This window comes from Erpetoichthys calabaricus, chromosome 11 (genome assembly GCF_900747795.2).
Source record: "Erpetoichthys calabaricus chromosome 11, fErpCal1.3, whole genome shotgun sequence".
Lineage (NCBI taxonomy): Eukaryota > Metazoa > Chordata > Cladistia > Polypteriformes > Polypteridae > Erpetoichthys > Erpetoichthys calabaricus.
In genome coordinates this window covers 61311405-61335943 of record NC_041404.2, presented here as the reverse complement: position 1 = coordinate 61335943, position 24539 = coordinate 61311405, and the positions used below count along the sequence as shown (strand labels likewise).

At 46.8% G+C, this 24539-nt stretch overlaps 1 protein-coding gene across 4 annotated transcripts; it reads right to left on the bottom strand.

The window, feature by feature from the left end:
* Positions 1-223: 223 nt before the first annotated feature.
* On the bottom strand, positions 224-17254 carry LOC114642707 (trypsin inhibitor ClTI-1-like). Of its 4 annotated transcripts, none has more exons than XM_051933897.1 (4): positions 17080-17254; positions 15955-15995; positions 2459-2571; positions 224-400 (listed from the first exon to the last, which is right to left on the bottom strand). In XM_051933897.1, exons 1-4 carry the CDS (start codon positions 17237-17239, stop codon positions 325-327), a joined length of 390 nt encoding a protein of 129 aa, XP_051789857.1. In that variant the 5' UTR covers positions 17240-17254; the 3' UTR covers positions 224-324. The 4 variants fall into 4 exon arrangements, with proteins under 4 accessions (XP_051789857.1, XP_051789859.1, XP_051789860.1 ...); XM_051933899.1 differs by lacking the exon at positions 15955-15995 and adding an exon at positions 2651-2691 and having other exon boundaries at positions 17102-17221; XM_051933900.1 differs by having other exon boundaries at positions 17102-17205.
* Positions 17255-24539: the final 7285 nt, after the last annotated feature.

Sequence of the window (24539 nt, the reverse complement as noted above, 5' to 3'; positions counted from 1 at the left end):
CTGCCAGGCACTCACAGTATGAAGACATGGACCACGTGGTGGTCACAATAGAAAGAGGCACTTTATAAAGTTAAGCACTTATAACATCACCAGGGGTCCGTGAAGTGTGCCAGTACCCCTGCCAGGCCTTACAATGTAGAAATCTGGAAAGAACTGATTTGGATGTCCCTTTGGATGAAAATGAGAGAAACACAAACACAAAGATGAGCTTGGGGGGCTCAGATTTGATGCCATCAGTAAATGTTTATTTCGGATTTGGAAGGTTCACAGGGGCTGCAGTGGATCAGAGGGGAGCTGGTGAGGTGGTGGTCCGTGGGGTGGAGATCAGTCAATAAACAGGTGTTCGCCCGACGACTCACAGAGTTCTCTTTTTGTGATGAAGATCGGAGTTTTCTTTTCTCTGTAAAGGAAAGTCAGAATAAAACCAGTGAGCCGTGATGGACATTTACTGGAGAAGCCCCTCATCCCACCCATGAGAGACCTGAAGAGCCGTGGGCAGCACCACCTACCCACCTGGCATTGTTCTAACAGGCAGGTATGGGAAGTGGGAACCTGCAGCGGTCCCGGATCAGGTGACCACCATCCACACAGCATGGCAGTTCAGTTTAAAAAGGAGCCCATTATGTACAGTGAGTCAATATGGGCATATTATGGGATGTTTGGAGAGAGTCTACACCTCTCTTATCACACTGTGTGACACCAAAGTGCCATTGGACCCTCAGGATGAATAAAGAGAGAAGTAAGCAATAAGAGTAAAAAAAGTGTGAAAGACCCCAAACACACCTGGCTAGTCGGACCACCGTGTCAGTCACCTGACCGGCCTGTGATCAGGGCAGAAAAACAAGGAAGCCACTGTGCTCACCTGCAAAGGTGCCACATAAATGTCATCCAATGTCAGGAATTAGGAATCATGCAATGTGATATCAATTTGAGCAAAGAAACAAGCCCCCCAATTGTGACATCCCTAAAGTGCCCTGTCCCTTACAGATAGAAAGTTCTAGATGCTGTTGTAGACTCGGGGTGCGAGACCAGAAGAAGAAGTAGAAAGGGGAAGAATTAAAGGGATTGTGATTATGATGCGGACCACCAAATGCACAGCAGCCCACCACATCAGCGACACCGGAGCCTGATGACCCGTTGATCCAGTGAGACTCGATAAGAGGATTTCCAGAAGTCTGATGACCCAGAGAGAGTCAGGATGTCCTCAGTGAGAGGCTGACATGGCGGTGTTATTCACTATGACAAGGCGCTATATGACACTGTGACTTGCCTGCTCCTTCCTCACCGCCGATTTACTTTGTGTTCCTGAGTGGTGATACACCGTTGGGATATTGAGATTAGTGGGCTGTCACTGAAAACCAGCGTGGGATGGAATTCACTTATGAAAGGCGCTATAAAGTATATAAGAATGTCTGCATTGTCACTAACAGTGTGGGGGTCCCGAGTGACTCTTACCACCTGCCAGGGCTCAAAATGCACAAATAAACGGTTTTTACCTACAAAGTGTCTTAAGGTGACTGTCACTATAATAATGTCACATTATGTCATTGTCAGAGCTGGAGAACATGCTGGTAACACTAAGGTGGGACACCAGTCCATCACTGGTCCCAGTCACACTCATACTGGGGGTGATTTCGAATTGCTGATCAATCAAACCTGCACATCTCAGGGAATGTGGATGGACACTCTGGGAATGTGTCACCTCCACGTGGACGCCATCTGGACTTGAGATTGGAGCTCAAACTTCAGGAGCCACGAAGCAGCAGAGCTAAATAAAACGATAAGCTCGCCTTGTCAGTCACCATCATGGAGTCCCTCTGTGACACTCTGCGAGTCACTTCATGTCCAAGGATACAATCTGTAAACCCTCCTAAGAAGGGAGTTCACTATGAAAAGGCGCTACATGCAGTTAGAAGTGAGAATCTGTACTCTCTGCTATGGACTGAATGTGCAAACCTGAATGACTCGGGTCACTTATGGGTTCATAATCAGGAATTCACACTCCTGTGTCCTACCTGCAGTTGTGTCTTCAGGCGGAAAGGTGCTATATAAATCATGTCGACTCCCAGTCATGGCCTGTTTGTGTGGACTTGTGTGAGTCACTTCTCTGCTCGGACCACCAATGAAGAAATATTCAAAGTGCTAAGACTTAACGTTCCTTAAGATGGTTTCCCTATGATAAGGCACTATATAAAATAATAATAATAATAATAATAATAATACATTTTATTTATATAGCGCCTTTCCCATGCTCAAGGCACTTACAGAAAATAATAAAGAACGGCAGCGTATACAGTATATAGCATTGTACAAACCAGATAAATAAATAAAGAAGATTAAGACAGTGAATTCTGAAAAAAAAAAAATGACAAACACGTCTTGTTCAGTCCCAGCCACTCATTTTCTATACATTGACGTTTTCTTGTTCTAATGCTCTCTTAAAACAGTTGTCACTTACAGCATGTCCGAACAGAGGAAACACTCATTGTCATAGCTTCGGCCGTTGGTGCCACACACAGGGGCCCAAAGCCGTGGGCAGCCATGAGCCATGTCATACTTGTCACAGTCCGGCTACAGGAATGGAGAGAACAGATGATTAGCTGGATGTGAGTGCCGCACACCGAAGGAGAGAACTTGGGGAGACCCTTACCTTAATGACACCTGGTGGGACGGCTGCCCCGTTGGTCACAACTGTGGAAGAAAGTTAAAGAAACCCGTCATTGAATATTCATCAGCCTTAATGGTTTTATATAGCGCCTTTCATCATTGCATATTCACTGAAATATCTAAAAAAAAATAAAATCCTTGTCCACACTCATAGATGAGCATTTAGGAGGACCAGAGGCACCTGCCGCCATATCGGTCATTGGGTCAGTCAATGCCATCGTGTCATATGAGGCGCTGGCACCTAACGGCTAAACTGGTGGACCTTGCTGGGCACTGACCTGTGCAGTTTTTCATGCAAAAGAAGATGAAAGAAACTCCAAAGTAGCTCACTGTCAGCCATGGATTACCTTTTATAATACATTTAATATATAACTAATATACATACAGTATATATAACTATACAACACATTTAGGGACTTTTGCTGTACGTGATGAGTTAGGTCACTAAGTTATTTTTAAAAGTAATATTCCCCAACACTTCTCATAAAAGATTTTTGAGTTAGTTGACTTCTCTCTGATATTGTAGAATATTATGAATAAAGTCATGTCACAACTGTTCATGCAAGTTAGGGTTTCAGGAAGCAGGAGCCAAACCAGGCAGCAGTGGCTGTAAGGGGCAAATCAGACCTGAACAGGCCACCAGAGGGCGCACATCACCTACAGAACTACTGAAGATTCGACAATTTACTGAACATGTGAGGAAGAGAAAGAGAGAAAGAAACAAATGGAATATCAAAAGAAAACTCACATCTACACGGGGAGAACATGCAAACTCCACACAGAACACACACTGGCACTTGCATGTTCTAAATTTGCCCTTTTCTCAATCAGCTTTATGTATTTCTGGTGTGACAGATAGAGGGCGCCACTGAGCCGCAGGCTCCAGACACAGTGTATGTACATAGCCAGGGGTTTTAAAGTAAAGTCTGGTTTATTATGTGAAGATGCCTTTAATGGGTCCTTTCTTCAAAACAGCACTGTTCCTATTTGAATTCTCAAACTCACCTCTCCTCCAGGCAAGCCTTGTCCTCCACCTTCCGACTCCAACTCAAGTTTCTTTCTTTCTTTCTTTCTTTCTTTCTTTCTTTCTTTCTTTCTTTCTTTCTTTCTTTCTTTCTTTCTTTCTTTCACTTTCCAGTGCCACATAACTACATTCTTTCTTTCTTTCTTTCTTTCTTTCTTTCTTTCTTTCTTTCACTTTCTGGTGCCACATGACTACACACTTTCTTTCTTTCTTTCTTTCTTTCTTTCTTTCTTTCTTTCTTTCTTTCTTTCCAGTGCCACATGACTACACACTTTCTTTCTTTCTTTCTTTCTTTCTTTCTTTCTTTCTTTCTTTCACTTTCCGGTGCCACATGACTACACCTCCTTACAGTCCTCCCCCCACAGCTCTCTCTGGTGGCCCCCCACATACTCAGACAGGGCTCTCCATCAGGACTCCAATTCCCAAGCTGCCCTGCGGGTGTACAAATGGGAGCTCTGTCTGAGGGATACTGCCATCTGCTGGTTTGAGGGACTTCATGGCCCAAGTGACAGTCCTTCTCTGTTCTTCTATAATATTTTCCAAGGCTAGGAAAGGTACCCACACCCAAAGCCTGTCCGGCCATATAGTCTCCTGTCCTGGTAAGGAACCACTCTCCATCCTGGTGGGGATGCCAGTCTGTCCACCATGGCATCTATAGTGGCAAAACTGGTAACAGTAGGAATGATACGAACTGCGACAGCCCCTTGACTTGAGATCAAACCCATGCCACCTGAGATGTTTCTGGGAGGACAAAGTTGGTGATATCATTGGGGCTGAGTCATCACTGTGCCATAAACTGTTCATAAATGATAACTCAGCTCAGCCATGCCACCTGCTCTTCAGAAAAGGTCATGTGAAGGCCCAGCCAATACTTGGAAAGGGTTAGGATGCTGCTGGAAGAGGTTTTGGCGAAGCCAGCAGGGGGCGCTTAATTTGTGCTCTGTGTATGAATCTCAGTGCCCCCAGTTTAGTGATGGGGGACACCGTGCTGTGAAAATGGTGCCGCCCTTCAGTTGAGATATAAAACTGAAGTCCCGACTCTCAGTGGTCATTAAAGATCTCTGGGCATCCTTCATTTTGAGTGGGGTGTATCCTGATGTCCTGGCTAAACTGCCCACCCCAGCTGCTCATTCTGGCCCCCTAATCATCCCCTGTCTCTAATTGGCTAACTCGCTGTCACCACTTTACCACCTCACAGCTCATGCGTGATGAGGGCACTGGCACAAAAATGGCTGCCGTCACATCATCCAGGTGGGTACTGCACATCAGTGCTGGCTGAATTGGCTCCCCACTCACTTTGTAAACCATTCTGAGCAGCAAGAAAAATGCAATATAATTAAAGAAAGTATTATTATTATTATTATTATTATTATTATTAATTATTTTTCAATGTCCAAATGTTATTGCCTCACACCTCATCATTAATTCTAAGCCCTAAGCCCACCTCGTGTGCTGCTCTACTGGGGGTCTGTTATATTCTGAGCTGCATGCCCGTCCCCTGTTAAGATTTGCTGTAAATGATCTTTGAGTTTGTTGTTTAGAGGATCTTGAATCCAACCTTTTAATAATCCTGCATTGTGTTAGTTCTGCTGTGGCAGATGGCACCTAACTGGGCAGCAGTGAATGTACCCTGTTAATCAGGCCTGAAGAGACCACCAGGAAATTCACACACACCTGCACTTGTGGATTTTAAAAAGAGACCAGAATACCAGGAGCAAACACACACACACACACACACACCAGGAGAACATGCAAACTCCACATAGGTAGGACTCAGAGGCACACGACTTTTCTAAATCAGCGTTCTGTGTTTGTCACACAGGGGCCACCGTGGGAATGATGTGAACCTGCGACCCCCCCCCACCTCAGATTACACCCAAGTCCTGTTTTCATTTTATCCCACCAGAGGAAGCTTTTGCCGTTAACTCAAAGCCCTAAGCCCTCCTCACACGCTGCTTCGTAATCAGTTGTCACCTCTTTGTCACAAACCTGGCGTCAGCTCGTCACTCACCTGAGAGGCAAACGAAGGCAACGGCCAGCAGCAGGAGGCGCATGGCAGACATCTCGACTCGTCTCGTTGGTGTGAGTGTGTCAGACTCAGACTGACCACCTGACTGGTGCCCTCCATTTATAATGCGGCACATCCGGAAACTTCAGTTGAAAAAAAAAAAAGAAACCAAAAGCCCCTTGTTGACTCGCCTCGCCTGTTTTTTGTCACATGAAAAGTTTTGTAATACCAGGACTTGCCCAACAGGAGCCGATACTCGCGTCTCACAGTTGTGTTTGCTGACACCACCTTTGTTTATCACCGGTTGGGTCCGGTTTGAAGTTGAACAATCGGTGCACCTTAATTAGCCAATACGATGATCCCCTTTAAGACGCCCTTTCTGTTCATGAGAACTGGGGTGTCCTGCAAACAAACTCAAGTCATGAACTACTTAGTGAACACACAAAAATTCACATTTAACTCATTAACATCAATAAACAATCACAATCAAATCATCACTTCCACAAAACAATGGGACAAGTGACTATGTGTCTGTGTGTGTCTGTCTGGTTGCTGCGTCTATAAGATATGCCATTTGTTGTTTTTTGGTATTTGTCAAAGCAGTGCTAATGTTTGAAATGCACCATCTGTTGGAATGAAAAATGCAAAGCCTTTTAACAGTACATGCATTACAAAATACTTTCCAACAGATGGTGCTCTGCAAACTTGAATGCTGAATACTTCCAACAGAGAGTAACTGCCAGATGGACAAAAGTAAGCATATTCGCCATTCTTCAATAGACAATCACAAACAAATCATCACTTCCACAAAAAAAAGGACAAGTGACTGTGTGTCTGTGTGTCTGGCTGCTTGCTGTGTCTATAAGATATGCCATTTGGTTCTGGGATTCGACAAAGCAGTGTTAATGTTTTTAATGCACCATCTGTTGGAACGCATGTACTGTTAAAGCAGTGGTAATGTTTTTAATGCACCATCTGTTGGAATGAAAAATGCAAAAGCCTTTTAACAGTACACGCATTCCAACAGATGGTGCATTAAAAACATTAACACTGCTTTAACAGTACATGCATTCCAACAGATGGTGCATTGAAAACATTACCACTGCTTTAACAGTACATGCGTTCCAACAGATGGTGCATTAAAAACATTAACACTGCTTTAACAGTACCTGCATTCCAACAGATGGTGCATTGAAAACATTAACACTGCTTTATCGAATCCCAGAACCAAATGGAAGTAACCAGACAGACACCGGTTGGTTCCGGTTGGAGGCTAAGCAATCCGTGCACCTTAATTAGCCAATACGATGAATCTCTTTAAGATGCCCTTTCTGTTAATAAGAACTGCCGTGCCCTCTAAACAAACTCAAATTATTAACTACTTAGTGAACACTCAATAATTCATTAAGATAATCAAATCATCACTTCCACAACTTGCCTTAAAAAAGGACAACAGACTGTGTGTGTCTGTTTCTGTGTCTGTGTGTCTGTCTGGTTTCTCTGTCTATGAAATGTGCCATTTGGTTTCAGGATTCATCAAAGCAGTGCTAATGTTTTTAATACACCATCTGTTGGAATGAAAAGCCTTTTAACAGTACATGCATTCCAACAGATGGTGCATTTAAAACATTAGCATTGCTTTGACGAAACCCAAAACAAATGGCACATTTCATAGACATAGCAGGCAGAAAGACACCGGTTGGGTCCGGTTTGAGGTTGAGCAATCAGTGCACCATAATTAGCCAATATGATGATCCCCTTTAAGATCCCCTTTCTGTTAATAAGAACTGGGGTGCCCTCTAAGCAAACTCAAGTCTTTAACAACTTAGGAAACTCACAATAAATCACATTTAACTCATTAACGTCAATAAACAATCACTTCCACAAAAAATAGGACAAGTGACTGTGTGTCTGTGTGTCTGGCTGGTTGCTGTGTCTTTGAGATGTGCCATTTGGTTTTGGGATTCGTCAAAGCAGTGCTAATGTTTTTAATGCACCATCTGTTGGAATGAAAAATGCAAAGCCTTTAATCAGTACATGCATTCCAACAGATGGAGCACTGCAAACGTTATTACTGAATACATCTAACAAAGAGACAGAAATGAGCTCATCCACCTTAATAAAAGTTGTCACAGGAGTGTGCATGGGGGACAACCTGAGGGTCTGATTGTAATTCTCCACCGAGACATGAGGTGGTGCTGTCTATTAAAGATCTCTCTTCTGCCTCTGCAAAAAGGAAGATTGACACCAATTTCATCCATGACATCACTTCTGGGGTCCGGACACTTTGTTCCGCCTCTTCCTCCCAGAATTCCTTCTAAACAGAGGACCCACCATTTTGAGCCGTCTGCCTGATTTTGCCAGTTGGAACGACTCATTTTTCATTGTTTGATTGTTTAATTATATGGGGTTCACCGCACAGTGCCCCAAAACACTGTACTTGCCCTGTCGTTATCATACAGTGGCTTAGTCAGCGGGATCAGAGCAGGTGAAGAAGATGCTGGAAACTCAAGACACAGACACAATCATCCAGGCCATGGCTGAGGAGATGCAGGTATTAAAGGTCTCAGTGGAAGGATTACACTCACTCAGGTTCTTAAGCCAATGCCAATGCCCACACATGTGACAATGTCTGGGTGGCCAATGTCTGGGTGTGTGTCCATGCAGTTGATAGGGTCAGGAAGAAAAAACTTAGAAATACACCAAACACGTAGAAATAGGCACGTCAGGGTGACTGGCTCCAAAAGCTCAAGAGTGGCACACATTTGAGTTCCAGTAAAAGCAGTTTATCAATTTTCCTAAATTAGGAATCTCTTCCGAACTTCAACAGGATTTTGGAGAGCCCATAAGCTGCCATCCTAACTCTTTAGGAGCTGCCAGAAGATGGCAGTTAAGCAGAGACTGGCACACACATGCCAGGAAAGGCAATACGTTTTGGAAATACTGAATAACGATGAACTTAACCTGCACATCTTTTATGAATGTGGGTGGCCACCTGGAAGGCCTGGAGGATAACAAGGCATGAGTATAATGGGCACGCCACTCAAAGCCAGGATTCTGAATGAAGGAGGTAGTGGCACTGCCCATCATCTTTTTCTCATGAATTACAATAAAGGAGCCTTTCATCGTTAGATTTCCCAAATCCACTTATTTTTATTTAGGATTGATGGGAGACCACTGGACCTGCACAGCATGGAAAGCCACTCGAGGGCATCATTAGCCTGTAAGAAAATTGCAGTCTGGGCATAGCGAGGTGGCAATGCCACCCACTTTGCCAATGTATTGCCAAATCACTATAAATGACTCCCATTATGGAGTTTAGGCGATTACGACTGTTTTTTCTTTCTTATCGGCTTCCTTTGTGTGTCTTTTTTTCATTTTAAGGTTAAATATTACCATTAAAGTAAAGTGCAGCTCCTCAGTGCCCATCTTGATTGCCGTCTGCCTCTTTGTTTTTCCTCAACTTCTTTTAAGGCCCGCCATAACTTCTATCTGAATACGTTTTGTCAGAATAAAGTAAGTGCCAGTTTTGAACAAACACCTAACACCTGCTTTAATAAATGGGTGGCTTATCGCTCTACCACACGGGCGTTCACCATAGTAGCGGGTGGGTATGGTGACTGGCAACTTCTTGGTGACATTTTCACAGAAGTCACTTTTCCCATGTCGCAGAAGGGTACATCAGGTTACCACCAATGACAAGACAGAGGAGTCCATTCATCCGTCACCATAAGTCCACTTTGTTGAAGTAAATCACAACAAGTAAGGGGGCCACGACAGACCCCTGTCATTCCAGTCCTGATGTCCCCACTCTCCACTAATGTCTTCTCCTCACCTTGAGCTCCGATGTTTTAGAATTCGCCTTCATCGCAGGACGAATGAGTCGCAGGCCTTTGAACGTCAAAGTCAATTCTGTCGTGTGCTTTGCTTTTGTCAGACATTAACATTTAAACAGAACATTTCCATAGCAAAGAGCTAGACAGGCGTGATAGCAAATAGGAAGTAAGGACGGTGATGAAGAGGATGAAGAATAGAAAGGTCATTGGTCCAGATGACATACCTGTGGAAGCATGGAGGTGTTTAGGAGAGATGGCAGTGGAGTTTTTAACCAGATTGTTTAATGGAATCTTGGAAAGTGAGAGAATGCCTGAGGAGTGGAGAAGAAGTGGACTGGTGGGCCGATATTTAAGAATAAGGGGGATGTGCAGGACTGCAGTAACTACAGGGGGTAAAATTGATGAGCCACAGCATGAAGTTATGGGAAAGAGTACTGCTGGGAGACTTCAATGACAGTGAGACCTGGAAGGGCGTGATTGGGAGGAATGGCCCCCCCGATCTGAACCCGAGTGGTGTTTTGTTATTGGACTTCTGTGCCCGTCACTGATTGTCCATAACGAACACCATGTTCAAGCATAGGGGTGTTCATATGTGCACTTGGCACCAGGACACCCTAGGCCTCAGTTCGATGATCGACTTTGTGGTCGTGTCGTCGGACTTGCGGCCACATGTCTGGGACACTCGGGTGAAGAGAGGGGCGGAGCTGTCAACTGATCACCACCTGGTGGTGAGTTGGCTTCGATGGTGGGGGAGGATGCCGGTCAGGCGTGGTAGGCCCAAACGTGTTGTGAGGGTCTGCTGGGAACGTCTGGCAGAGCCCCCTGTCAGAAGTAGCTTCAACTCCCACCTCCAGCAGAACTTCGACCACATCCCGAGGGAGGTGGGGGACATTGAGTCCGAATGGGCCATGTTCTGTGCCTCTATTGTTGAGGCGGCTGACCGGAGCTGTGGCCGTAAGGTGGTCGGTGCCTGTCGTGGCGGCAATCCCCGAACCCGTTGGTGGACACCGGCGGTGAAGAATGCCATCAAGCTGAAGAAGGAGTCCTACCGGTCCCTTTTGTCCTGTGGGACCCCGGAGGCAGCTGATAGGTACCGGCAAGCCAAGCGGAATGCGGCTTCGGTGGTTGCTGAGGCAAAAACTCGGGCATGGGAGGAGTTTGGGGAGGCCATGGAGAACGACTTTCGGACGGCTTTGAGGAGATTCTGGTCCACCATCTGGCGTCTCAGGAGGGGGAAGCAGTGCAGTGTCAACACTGTATATGGTGGGGATGGTGCGCTGCGGACCTCGACTTGGGACGTTGTGGGTCGGTGGGGGGAGTACTTCGAAGACCTCCTCAATCCCATTAACATGCCTTCCAATGAGGAAGCAGAGCCTGGGGACTCAGAGGTGGGCTCTCCCATCTCTGGGACTGAGGTCACCGAGGTGGTCAAAAAACACCTTGGTGGCAGGGCCCCGGGGGTGGATGAGATACGCCCGGAGTTCCTCAAGGCTCTGGATGTTGTAGGACTGTCTTGGTTGACACGCCTCTGCAACATCGCATGGACATCAGGGACAGTGCCTCTGGATTGGCAGACCGGGGTGGTGGTCCCCCTCTTTAAGAAGGGGGATCGGAGGGTGTGTTCCAACTACAGAGGGATCACACTCCTCAGCCTCCCTGGAAAAGTCTATTCAGGGGTCCTGGAGAGGAGGGTCCGTCGGATAGTCGAGCCTTGGATTCAGGAGGAACAGTGTGGTTTTCGTCCTGGTCGCGGAACAGTGGACCAGCTCTATACCCTTAGCAGGGTCCTGGAGGGTGTATGGGAGTTTGCCCAACCAGTCTACATGTGTTTTGTGGACTTGGAAAAGGCATTCGACCGTGTCCCTCGGGGAATCCTGTGGGGGGTACTCTGGGAGTATGGGGTACCGGCCCCCCTGATAAGGGCTGTTCAGTCCCTGTACGATCGGTGCCAGAGCTTGGTCCGCATTGCCAGCAGTAAGTCGAACCCGTTTCCAGTGAGAGTTGGACTCCGCCAGGGCTGCCCATTGTCACCGATTCTGTTCATAACTTTTATGGACAGAATTTCTAGGCGCAGCCAGGGCGTTGAGGGGGTCCGGTTTGGTGGGCTCAGGATTGGGTCACTGCTTTTTGCAGATGATGTTGTCCTGTTTGCTTCATCGGGCCGTGATCTTCAGCTCTCTCTGGATCGGTTCACAGCCGAGTGTGAAGCGGCTGGGATGGGAATCAGCACCTCCAAATCCGAGACCATGGTCCTCAGCCGGATAAGGGTGGAGTGCCCTCTCAGGGTTGGGAGCGAGATCCTGCCCCAAGTGGAGGAGTTCAAGTATCTCGGGGTCTTGTTCACGAGTGAGGGAAGAATGGAGCGTGAGATCGACAGGCGGATCGGTGCGGCATCCGCAGTGATGCGGGCTCTGCATCGGTCTGTCGTGGTGAAAAAGGAGCTGAGCCGCAAGGCGAAGCTCTCAATTTACCAGTCGATCTATGTTCCTACCCTCACCTATGGTCATGAGCTATGGGTAGTGACCGAAAGAACGAGATCGCGAATACAAGAGGCTGAAATGAGTTTCCTCCGCAGGGTGTCTGGGATCTTCCTTAAAGATAGGGTGAGAAGCTCAGTCATCCGGTGAGGAGCTCAGAGTAGAGCCGCTGCTCCTCCGCATCGAGAGGAGTCAGATGAGGTGGCTCGGGCATCTGATCAGGATGCCTCCTGGACGCCTCCCTGGTGAGGTGTTCCGGGCACGTCCAACCGGGAGGAGGCCCCGGGGAAGACCCAGGACATGTTGGAGGGACTATGTCTCACGACTGGCCTGGGAACGCCTCGGGATTCTCCCGGAAGAGCTAGAAGAAGTGGCCGGGGAGAGGGAAGTCTGGGCATCTCTGCTCAAGCTGCTGCCCCCGCGACCCGACCTCGGATAAGCGGAAGAGGATGGATGGATGGAAGTTGAGTAAATACTTCATAGTTTTGACGCTCTGGGAACTTCCTGATATTGATGTTCTCTTGTGTGCAGTGCGCCATCTAGTGGATAAATAAAGTTCCCTGTTAATTACTAACGGTGACACTTTTAAGAGAAAGAAACTGTGACAGCTAATTTATGTTTATTATTTTATTTAGACCGCACCTTCACATTTGTGTAATTTTGGAAGAAATTAATAAATTGATTTTTGGACATTTTCATCCATCTTTGACCGGATGTGCGTAGTGGTTGTAATTTAAGCCTGACCCTGATCTTAATTCTTCACTGCATTTACAAAATAAAAAGAAGAAACTTTATAAAGTCATTAGGGGGCGAAGTCAACCTCCAGTAGTGACTGTGTCATCCAGTGAGCCGCTGTGTCATTTAAAGAAATGACCAACGTGTTTAACCAAAAGGGAGGCACTACTGTATATAATCATAAGGCAGCAGGTTCAGTGCCCAAGAGGGACCCCCTGTGGCCTGAATGAGTTCCTGCACCTTCCAGGCTTCACAAAATAAAAAATAAGCAACAAAGTGGTGTTCATGATGGCAAGGCGCTATATAAAAGGTAATTTTATGAAGCCATAAGGTGGCAGCAGTGAGCGGAGTGAGTCACTTCACCTGCAAGTCCTCATAATGCTAAAGGAATTGGTGTTTGACAAGGTGCTATATCAACTGAAGCTGAATAAAGACGCTCAGTGATCCTCCGCACCAGCCAGGGCTCACAGGATAGAAATATGGAATGACCTGTTGTTTGTGATAGAAAGGTGTTATATGCAAAGGCACTATAAGGTGACAGATGCCATCTTGAAGGGTGACACCCTGTGATACGACCACATCACTGCACCAGCCGCTACTTCTTACAGTGTATAAATTTGGATGGAACTGGTGTCCATGATGGATGGCGCTATATAAAGTCATAAGGTTGTAAATTCAGCCTTCACCATCGACTCCATTTGTCATCCGGATGGGCTGACTGAGCCCCTGCACCTGCCGGTCTGCTGTGCAGTAGGAGTCGGTGTCCAAGAGAGCAGGGCCCTGGACAAAAAAGGCACCATATAAAGTCAAACGGTAGGAGATCCTCCAAGAGTGACTCCCTGTGAAATGAGAGCGTCACTACAACAGCTAGGCCTCCCAGTATAGAGATAGGATGGAAAGGCACTATATAAAGTAACCAGGGTGCAAACTCAAAGCCCATTAAGTCCGTTTCCCTCGATGAGTCTCACTATGTTTAATTGGGCCTCACGGTATAAATATAAGTGGTGATCACAAGAGAAAGGCGCTATATAAAATCATAAGGTGACAGATGCCATCTTGAAGGGTGTGACATGAGCACAGCACTGCACCAGCTGCTATGTCTTACAGTATAGAAATTTGGATGGAACTGGTGTTCATGATGGAAGGCGCTATATAAAATCATAAGCTTGCAAATTCAGCCTTCACCGTCGACTCCATTTGTCATCTGGTGGACCTGCCAGGCCTCACAGTCTGTTAATGGGGACCAAAATGGACGAAAGTTTATAAAATACGTCACTTACAACATCCTTGGGGAGTCCGTGAACTGTGCCCATACCCCTGTCAGGCCTTATAATGTAGAAATTTGAAAAGAACTGCGCTATGCAGCCAGGATTTGGAAGTCCCTTTGGATGAATATGACAGAAACACAAACACAAAGATGAGCTTTCAGATTTCATGCCATCAGTAAATGTTTATTTCAGGTTTGAAAGGTTTGCAGGGGCTGTAGTGGGCCAAAGGGGATCTGGTGAGGTGGTGGTCCGTGGGGTGGAGATCAGTCAATAAACAGGTGCCCACTGGACCGACATTTTCCTCGTTTTACGATGGAGATCTGAATGTTCTTTCTTCTGTAATGGAAAGACAGAATAAAACCAATGAGCTGTGATGGACACTTACTGGAGAAGCCCCTCACCCCCCTCATGAGAGACATGAAGAGCCGCGGTCAGCGCCACCTGAACCACCTGGCGTTGTTCTCACAGGCAGGTATGGGAAGGGGGCACCTGTGGCGGTCCTTGATCAGGTGACCACCGTCCACACTGCATGGCAGTTCAGTTTAAAAAGGAGCCCATCATGTAGAGTGAGTCAATACGGGGCATATTATGGGATGTTTGACAGGCTCTACACCTCTCTTATCACACACTGTGTGAACAAAACGCAGGTTGGCCTTTGGACCCTCATGATGAACAAAGAGAGAAGTGAGCAATAAGAGTAAAAAAAAAAAAAAAAGTGAGGCTGACCCGAAACACGCCTGGCAAGTCGGACCACCGTGTCAGTCACCTGACCTACCTGTGACCAGTGCAGAAAAACAAGGAAGCCACTGTGCTCACCTGCAAAGGCGCTATATAAATGTCATGCTATGTCAGGAGGCAGGAGCCATGCCCCCCAATTGTGACATCCCAAAAGTGCCCTGTAGAAAGGGGTACCTTAGAGTATAGAAAGTTCTAGAGGCTGTTCACCTGCAAAGGCGCTATATAAATGTCATACAATGGTATATCTGCCCCTCCAATCGCCAATGCCTTGTTCAAAGGGGTCCCTTACAGATAGAAAGTTCTGGATGCTGTCATAGACTCTGGGAGCAAGACCAGACAGACGCACATGCAGGGAGAAGAAGACGAAGCTGAAAAGGGAAAAATTAGAGGGATTGAGACGTGGGTCACAATGTGGACCACCGGCACACCCACAGCAGCCTGTCACATCTCTACGCCGGACCCTGATGATGCGTTAATCGAGTTGATTTCCAGAGAGAGAGTCGGGAGATTCTCAGTGACAGGCTGACATGGCTTTTAGTCACAGTCACGGAGTCCCTCTGTGACACTTTGTGAGTCACTTCATCTCAAAGGAAACATTCTGTAGACCCACGTCAGAATGGAATTCACCATGAAAAGGCGCTATATGAAGTTACAAGTTTGACTTTTTACTCTCTGCTGTAGACTTCCTGTGCCCCCCACTGAATGACTTGATTCACTGTGGGGTCCGTAATCAGGAATTCACAGTACTGCAGTTGTGTCTTAGGACGGACTTCACCATAGAAAGGCGCTATATAAATCACAAGTTTTACTTGTTAACTCCCTGTCACGGCCTGTTTGTGTGTCACTCCCCTGCTAGGACCCACAATGAAGAAACCGAGTTTTAACTTCAGTAGACCCTTAAGACGGGTTTCCCTCTGAAAAGGCGCTATATAAAATGACAGACATGTCTTGTTCGATGCCCCGTTCCGTTTTCTTGTTCTAATGCTCTCTTGATGTAGTTGTGACTCACTTCATGTCCAAACAGAGGAAGCAATCGTTGTCATAGTCTTTGCCATTGGTGCCACACACAGGGTGCCAGACTCGTGGGCAGCCAAGGGTCAGGTTATACCTCTCACAGTCAGGCTACAGGAATGGAGAGAGGAGATGATTAGCTGGACGTGAGCGCCGAGCACCGAAGGAGAGAACTTGAGGAGACCCTTACCTCTTCAACAAGTGGAGGGACGGCCACCCCGCTGGTCAGGACTGTGGAAGAAAGTTAATGGAATGTTCATCAGCATTAATGACTTCATATAGCGCCTTTCATCACTGGATATTCACCAAAATAATGAAATCCTTGTCCACTTTTCATAGATGAGCACTGAGGCACCTGCCATCATTTCGGCCATTGGGCCTCTCAATGCCACCGTGTCACATCATGCGCTATCACCTACAGCTAAACTGTGCAGTTTTTTCATGTAAAAGAAGATTAAAGGAACACCAAAGACGCTCACTTATAATATGTCACCATATCACACATTTAGGGACTTTTGCTGTACATGATGAGCTATGTCACTAAGTTATTTTTAAAGGTAATATTCTCCAACACTGCTTATAAATGATCTTTGACTTAGTTGTCCAAGTGTGTTTTCTCTGATAATTCCGAAGATTCTCAATAAAGCCATTTTACGATGGTTTATGCAAATTACGGTTGAAGGAAGCTGGAGCCTAACCAGGCGGCAATGGCTGTAAGGAGCAAATCGGACCTGAACAGGCCACCAGGGGGCGCACATCACCTGTAGATAAAGAACTACTGAAGATTCGACAATTTACAAGAGAAAGAGAACAAAAAGACCAAAGGGGTATCGACAGAAATCGCACGTAAACACAGGGAGAACGTGCAGACGCCACACAGAAAGCAGAACTGCACTTGTGCATTTGAAAACTCGCCTTTACTCAATCAGAGTTATTCTATTTGTGGGGAATTCACACACAACCTGCTCTTGTGGATTTAAAAAAGTGACCGTCGTTTCACCAGAATACCAGGAGCAAACACACACACACACACACACACACACACACACACACACACACACCAGGAGAACATGCAAACTCCACACAGGCAGAACCCAGAGGCGCACTTGAGCTTTTGATATCAGCGTTCTGTGTTTGTCACACAGGGGCCACCGTGGGAATGACGTGAACCTTTGACTCCCCCCCCTCACCTGAGATTACACCCAAGTCCTGTTTTCATTTTATCCCACCAGAAGAAGCTTTTGCCGTTAACTCAAAGCCCTAAGCCCACCTCACATGCTGCTTCGTAATCAGTTGTCATCTCTTTGTCACAAACCTGGCGTCAGCTCCTCACTCACCTGAGAGGCAAACGAAGGTGACGGCCAGCAGCAGGAGGCCCATGGCAGACATCTCGACACGTCTCGTCTCGTTGGTGTGAGTGTGTCAGACTCAGACTGACCACCTGACTGGTGCCCTCCATTTATAATGCGGCACATCCGGAAACTTCAGTTGAAAAAAAAAAAAAGAAACCAAAAGCCCCTTGTTGACTCGCCTCGCCTATTTTTTGTCACATGAAAAGTTTTGTAATACCAGGACTTGCCCAACAGGAGCCGATACTCGCGTCTCGCTGACACCACCTTTATTTATCACCGGTCGGGTCCGGTTTGAAGCTGAACAATCGGTGCACCTTAATTAGCCAATACGATGATCCCCTTTAAGACGCCCTTTCTGTTCATGAGAACTGGGGTGTCCTGCAAACAAACTCAAGTCATTAACTACTTAGTGAACACACAAAAATTCACATTTAACTCATTAACATCAATAAACAATCACAATCAAATCATCACTTCCACAAAACAATGGGACAAGTGACTGTATGTCTGTGTGTGTCTGTCTGGTTGCTGCGTCTATAAGATATGCCATTTGTTGTTTTTTGGGATTTGTCAAAGCAGTGCTAATGTTTTAAATGCACCATCTGTTGGAATGAAAAATGCAAAGCCTTTTAACAGTACATGCATTACAAAATACTTTCTAACAGATGGTGCTCTGCAAACTTTAATGCTGAATACTTCCAACAGAGAGTAACTGCCAGATGGACAAAAGTAAGTGTATTCACCATTCTTCAATAAACAATCACAAACAAATTATCACTTCCACAAAAAAAGGACAAGTGACTGTGTGTCTGTGTGTCTGGCTGGTTGCTGTGTCTATAAGATATGCCATTTGGTTCTGGGATTCGACAAAGCAGTGTTAATGTTTTTAATGCACCATCTGTTGGAATGAAAAATGCAAAAGCCTTTTAACAGTACATGCATTCCAAAAGATGGTGCATTGAAAACATTACCACTGCTTTAACAGTACATGCGTTCCAACAGATGGTGCATTAAAAACATTAACACTGCTTTATCGAATCCCAGAACCAAATGGAAGTAACCAGACAGACACCGGTTGGTTCCGGTTGGAGGCTAAGCAATCCGTGCACCTTAATTAGCCAATACGATGAATCTCTTTAAGATGCCCTTTCTGTTAATAAGAACTGGGGTGCCCTCTAAACAAACTCAAATTATTAACTACTTAGTGAACACTCAATAATTCATTAAGATAATCAAATCATCACTTCCACAACTTGCCTTAAAAAAGGACAACAGACTGTGTGTGTGTGTGTGTCTGTGTCTGTGTGTCTGTCTGGTTTCTCTGTCTATGAAATGTGCCATTTGGTTTCAGGATTCGTCAAAGCAGTGCTAATGTTTTTAATGCACCATCTATTGGAATGAAAAGCCTTTTAACAGTACATGTATTCCAACAGATGGTGCATTTAAAACATTAGCATTGCTTTGACGAAACCCAAACCAAATCGCACATCTCATAGACATAGCAGGCAGACAGACACCGGTTGGGTCCGGTTTGAGGCTGAACAATCAGTGCACCTTAATTAGCCAATACAACGATCCCCTATAAGATGCCCTTTCTGTTAATAAGAACTGGGGTGCCCTCTAAGCAAACTCAAGTCATTAACAACTTAGGGAACTCACAATAAATCACATTTAACTCATTAACGTCAATAAACAATCACAAACAAATCATCACTTTCACAAAAAAATAGGACAAGTGACTGTGTGTCTGTGTGTCTGGCTGGTTGCTGTGTCTTTGAGATGTGCCATTTGGTTTTGGGATTCGTCAAAGCAGTGCTAATGTTTTTAATGCACCATCTGTTGGAATGAAAAATGCAAAGCCTTTAATCAGTACATGCATTCCAACAGATGGAGCACTGCAAATGTTATTGCTGAATACATCTAACAGAGAGGCAGAAATGAGCTCATCCACCTTAATAAAAGGTGTCACAGGAGTGTGCATGGGGGACAACCTGAGGGCCTGAGTGAGTGTAATTTTCCACCGAGACATGAGGTGGCGCTGTCTATTAAAGATATCTCTTCTGCCTCTGCAAAAAAGAAGATTGACACCAATTCCATCCATGATGTCACTTCCGGGGTCCGGACACTTTGTTCCGCCTCTTCCTTGCAGAATTCCTTCTAAACAGAGGACCCCGCCATTTTGAGCCGTCTGCCTGATTTTGCCAGTTGGAACGACTCATTTTTCATTTTTTGATTGTTTAATTATATGGGGTTGGCCGCACGGTGCCCCAAAACACTGTACTTGCCCCGTCGTTATCTTACAGTGGCGTAGTCAGCGAGATCAGAGCAGGTGAAGAAGATGTCGGAAACTCAAGACACAGACACAATCATCCAAGCCATGGCTGAGGAGATGCAGGTATTAAAGGTCTCAGTGGGAGGATTACACTCACTCAGGTTCTTAAGCCAATGCCAATGCCCACGCATGTGTCAATGTCTGGGTGGCCAATGTCTGGGTGTGTGTCCATGCAGTTGATAGGGTCAGGAAGAAAAAACTTAATAATAAACCAAACACGTGGAAATAGGCATGTCAGGGTGACTGGCTCCAAAAGCTCAAGAGTGGCACACATTTGAGTTCCAGTAAAAGCAGTTTATCAATTTTCCTAAATTAGGAATCTCCTCCGAACTTCAACAGGATTTTGGAGAGCCCATAAGCTGCCATCCTAACTCTTTAGGAGCTGCCAGAAGATGGCAATTAAGCAGAGACTGGCACACACATGCCAGGAAAGGCAATACGTTTTGGAAATTCTGAATAACGATGAACTTAACCTGCACATCTTTTATGAATGTGGGTGGCCACCTGGAAGGCCCGAAGGATAACAAGGCATGAGTATAATGGGCATACCAGTCAAAGCCAGGATTCTGAATGAAGGAGGTAGTGGCACTGCCCATCATCTTTTTCTCATGAATTACAATAAAGGAGCCTTTCATCTTTAGATTTCCCAAATCCACTTATTTTTATTTAGGATTGATGGGAGACCACCGGACCTGCACAGCACGGAAAGCCACTCGAGCATGCGGTGGGCATGCACACTCCACACAGAGGACATCATTAGCCTGTAAGAAAATTGCAGTCTGGGCATAGCGAGGTGGCAATGCCACCCACTTTGCCAATGTATTGCCAAATCACTATAAATGACTCCCATTATGGAGTTTAGGCGATTACGACTGTTTTTCTTACTTATCGGCTTCCTTTGTGTGTCTTTTTTTCATTTTAAGGTTAAATATTACCATTAAAGTAAAGTGCAGCTCCTCAGTGCCCATCTTGATTGCCGTCTGCCTCTTTGTTTTTCCTCAACTTCTTTTAAGGCCCGCCATAACTTCTATCTGAATACGTTTTGTCAGAATAAAGTAAGTGCCAGTTTTGAACAAACACCTAACACCTGCTTTAATAAATGGGTGGCTTATCGCTCTACCACACGGGCGTTCACCATAGTAGCGGGTGGGTATGGTGACTGGCAACTTCTTGGTGACATTTTCACAGAAGTCACTTTTCCCATGTCGCAGAAGGGTACATCAGGTTACCACCAATGACAAGACAGAGGAGTCCATTCATCCGTCACCATAAGTCCACTTTGTTGAAGTAAATCACAACAAGTAAGGGGGCCACGACAGACCCCTGTCATTCCAGTCCTGATGTCCCCACTCTCCACTAATGTCTTCTCCTCACCTTGAGCTCCGATGTTTTAGAATTCGCCTTCATCGCAGGACGAATGAGTTGCAGGCCTTTGAAAGTCAAAGTCAATTCTGTCGTGTGCTTTGCTTTTGTCAGACATTAACATTTAAACAGAATATTTCCATAGCAAAGAGCTAGACAGGCGTGATAGCAAATAGGAAGTAAGGACGGTGATGAAGAGGATGAAGAATGGAAAGGTCATTGGTCCAGATTTCATACCTGTGGAAGCATGGAGGTGTTTAGGAGGGATGGCAGTGGAGTTTTTAACCAGATTGTTTAATGGAATCTTGGAAAGAGAAAGGATGCCAGAGGAGTGGAGAAGAAGTGCACTGGTGGGCCGATATTTAAGAATAAGGGGGATGTGCAGGACTGCAGTAACTACAGGGGGATACAATTGATGAGCCACAGCATGAAGTTATGGGAAAGAGTACTGCTGGGAGACTTCAATGCTCAGTGAGACCTGGAAGGGCGTGATTGGGAGGAATGGCCCCCCCGATCTGAACCCGAGCGGTGTTTTGTTATTGGACTTCTGTGCCCGTCACTGATTGTCCATAACGAACACCATGTTCAAGCATAGGGGTGTTCATATGTGCACTTGGCACCAGGACACCCTAGGCCTGAGTTCGATGATCGACTTTGTGGTCGTGTCGTCGGACTTACGGCCAAATGTCTTGGACACTCGGGTGAAGAGAGGGGCGGAGCTGTCAACTGATCACCACCTGGTGGTGAGTTGGCTTCGATGGTGGGGGAGGATGCCGGTCAGGCGTGGTAGGCCCAAACGTGTTGTGAGGGTCTGCTGGGAACGTCTGGCAGAGCCCCCTGTCAGAAGTAGCTTCAACTTCCACCTCCGGCAGAACTTCGACCACATCCCGAGGGAGGTGGGGGACATTGAGTCCGAATGGGCCATGTTCTGTGCCTCTATTGTTGAGGCGGCTGACCGGAGCTGTGGCCGTAAGGTGGTCGGTGCCTGTCGTGGCGGCAATCCCCGAACCCGTTGGTGGACACCGGCGGTGAAGGATGCCGTCAAGCTGAAGAAGGAGTCCTACTGGTCCCTTTTGTCCTGTGGGACCCTGGAGGCAGCTGATAGGTACCGGCAGGCCAAGCGGAATGCGGCTTCGGTGGTTGCTGAGGCAAAAACTCGGGCATGGGAGGAGTTTGGGGAGGCCATGGAGAACGACTTTCGGACGGCTTCGAGGAGATTCTGGTCCACCGTCTGGCGTCTCAGGAGGGGGAAGCAGTGCAGTGTCAACACTGTATATGGTGGGGATGGTGCGCTGCGGACCTCGACTTGGGACGTTGTGGGTCGGTGGGGGGAGTACTTCGAAGACCTCCTCAATCCCATTAACATGCCTTCCAATGAGGAAGCAGAGCCTGGGGACTCAGAGGTGGGCTCTCCCATCTCTGGGACTGAGGTCACCGAGGTGGTCAAAAAACTCCTTGGTGGCAGGGCCCCGGGGGTGGATGAGATACGCCCGGAGTTCCTCAAGGCTCTGGATGTTGTAGGACTGTCTTGGTTGACACGCCTCTGCAACATCGCTTGGACATCAGGGACAGTGCCTCTGGATTGGCAGACCGGGGTGGTGGTCCCCCTCTTTAAGAAGGGGGACCAGAGGGTTGTTTCCAACTACAGAGGGATCACACTCCTCAGCCTCCCTGTAAAAGTCTATTCGGGGGTCCTGGAGAGGAGGGTCCGTCAGATAGTCGAACCTCGGATTCAGGAGGAACAGTATGGTTTTCGTCCTGGTCGCGGAACAGTGGACCAGCTCTATACCCTTAGCAGGGTCCTGGAGGGTGCATGGGAGTTCGCCCAACCAGTCTACATGTGTTTTGTGGACTTGGAAAAGGCATTCGACCGTGTACCTCGAGGAATCCTGTGGGGGGTACTCCGGGAGTATGGGGTACCGGACCCCCTGATAAGGGCTGTTCAGTCCCTGTACGATTGGTGCCAGAGCCTGGTCCGCATTGCCGGCAGTAAGTCGAACCCGTTTCCAGTGAGAGTTGGACTCCGCCAGGGCTGCCCATTGTCACCGATTCTGTTCATAACTTTTATGGACAGAATTTCTAGGCGCAGCCAGGGTGTTGAGGGGGTCCGGTTTGGTGGGCTCAGGATTGGGTCACTGCTTTTTACAGATGATGTTGTCCTGTTTGCTTCATCAGGCCGTGATCTTCAGCTCTCTCTGGATCGGTTCATAGTCGAGTGTGAAGCGGCTGGGATGGGAATCAGCACCTCCAAATCCGAGACCATGGTCCTCAGCCGGAAAAGGGTGGAGTGCCCTCTCAGGGTTGGTAGCGAGATCCTGCCCCAAGTGGAGGAGTTCAAGTATCTCGGGGTCTTGTTCACGAGTGAGGGAAGAATGGAGCGTGAGATCGACAGGCGGATCGGTGCGGCATCCGCAGTAATGAGGGCTCTGCATCGGTCTGTCGTGGTGAAAAAGGAGCTGAGCCGCAAGGTGAAGGTCTCAATTTACCGGTCAATCTATGTTCCTACCCTCACCTATGGTCATGAGTTATGGGTAGTGACCGAAAGAACGAGATCGCGAATACAAGCGGCTGAAATGAGTTTTCTCCGCAGGGTGTCTGGGCTCTCCCTTAAAGATAGGGTGAGAAGCTCAGTCATCCGGGAGGGGCTCAGAGTAGAGCCGCTGCTCCTGCGCATCGAGAGGAGTCAGATGAGGTGGCTCGGGCATCTGATCAGGATGCCTCCTGGACGCCTCCCTGGTGAGGTGTTCCGGGCACGTCCAACCGGGAGGAGGCCCCGGGGAAGACCCAGGACACGTTGGAGGGACTATGTCTCACGACTGGCCTGGGAACGCCTCGGGATTCTCCCAGAAGAGCTAGAAGAAGTGGCCGGGGAGAGGGAAGTCTGGGCATCTCTGCTCAAGCTGCTGCCCCCGCGACCCGACCTCGGATAAACGGGAGACAATGGATGGATGGATGGAAGTTGAGTAAATACTTCATAGTTTTGACGCTCTGGGAACTTCCTGATATTGATGTTCTCTTGTGTGCAGTTTGCCATCTAGTGGATAAATAAAGTTCCCTGTTAATTACTAACGGTGACACTTTTAAGAGAAAGAAACTGTGACAGTTAATTTATGTTTATTATTTTATTTAGACCGCACCTTCACATTTGTGTAATTTTGGAAGAAATTAATAAATTGATTTTTGGAAATTTTCATCCATCTTTGACCGGATGTGCGTAGTGGTTGTAATTTAAGCCTGACCCTGATCTTAATTCTTCACTGCATTTACAAAATAAAAAGAAGAAACTTTATAAAGTCATTAGGGGGCGAAGTCAACCTCCAGTAGTGACTGTGTCATCCAGTGAGCCGCTGTGTCATTTAAAGAAATGACCAACGTGTTTAACCAAAAGGGAGGCACTACTGTATATAATCATAAGGCAGCAGGTTCAGTGCCCAAGAGGGACCCCCTGTGGCCTGAATGAGTTCCTGCACCTTCCAGGCTTCACAAAATAAAAAATAAGCAACAAAGTGGTGTTCATGATGGCAAGGCACTATATAAAAGGTAATTTTCTGAAGCCATAAGGTGGCAGCAGTGAGCGGAGTGAGTCACTTCACCTGCAAGTCCTCATAATGCCAAAGGAATTGGTGTTTGATAAGGCGCTATATCAACTGAAGCTGAATAAAGACGCTCAGTGATCCTCCGCACCAGCCAGGGCTCACAGGATAGAAATATGGAATGACCTGTTGTTCG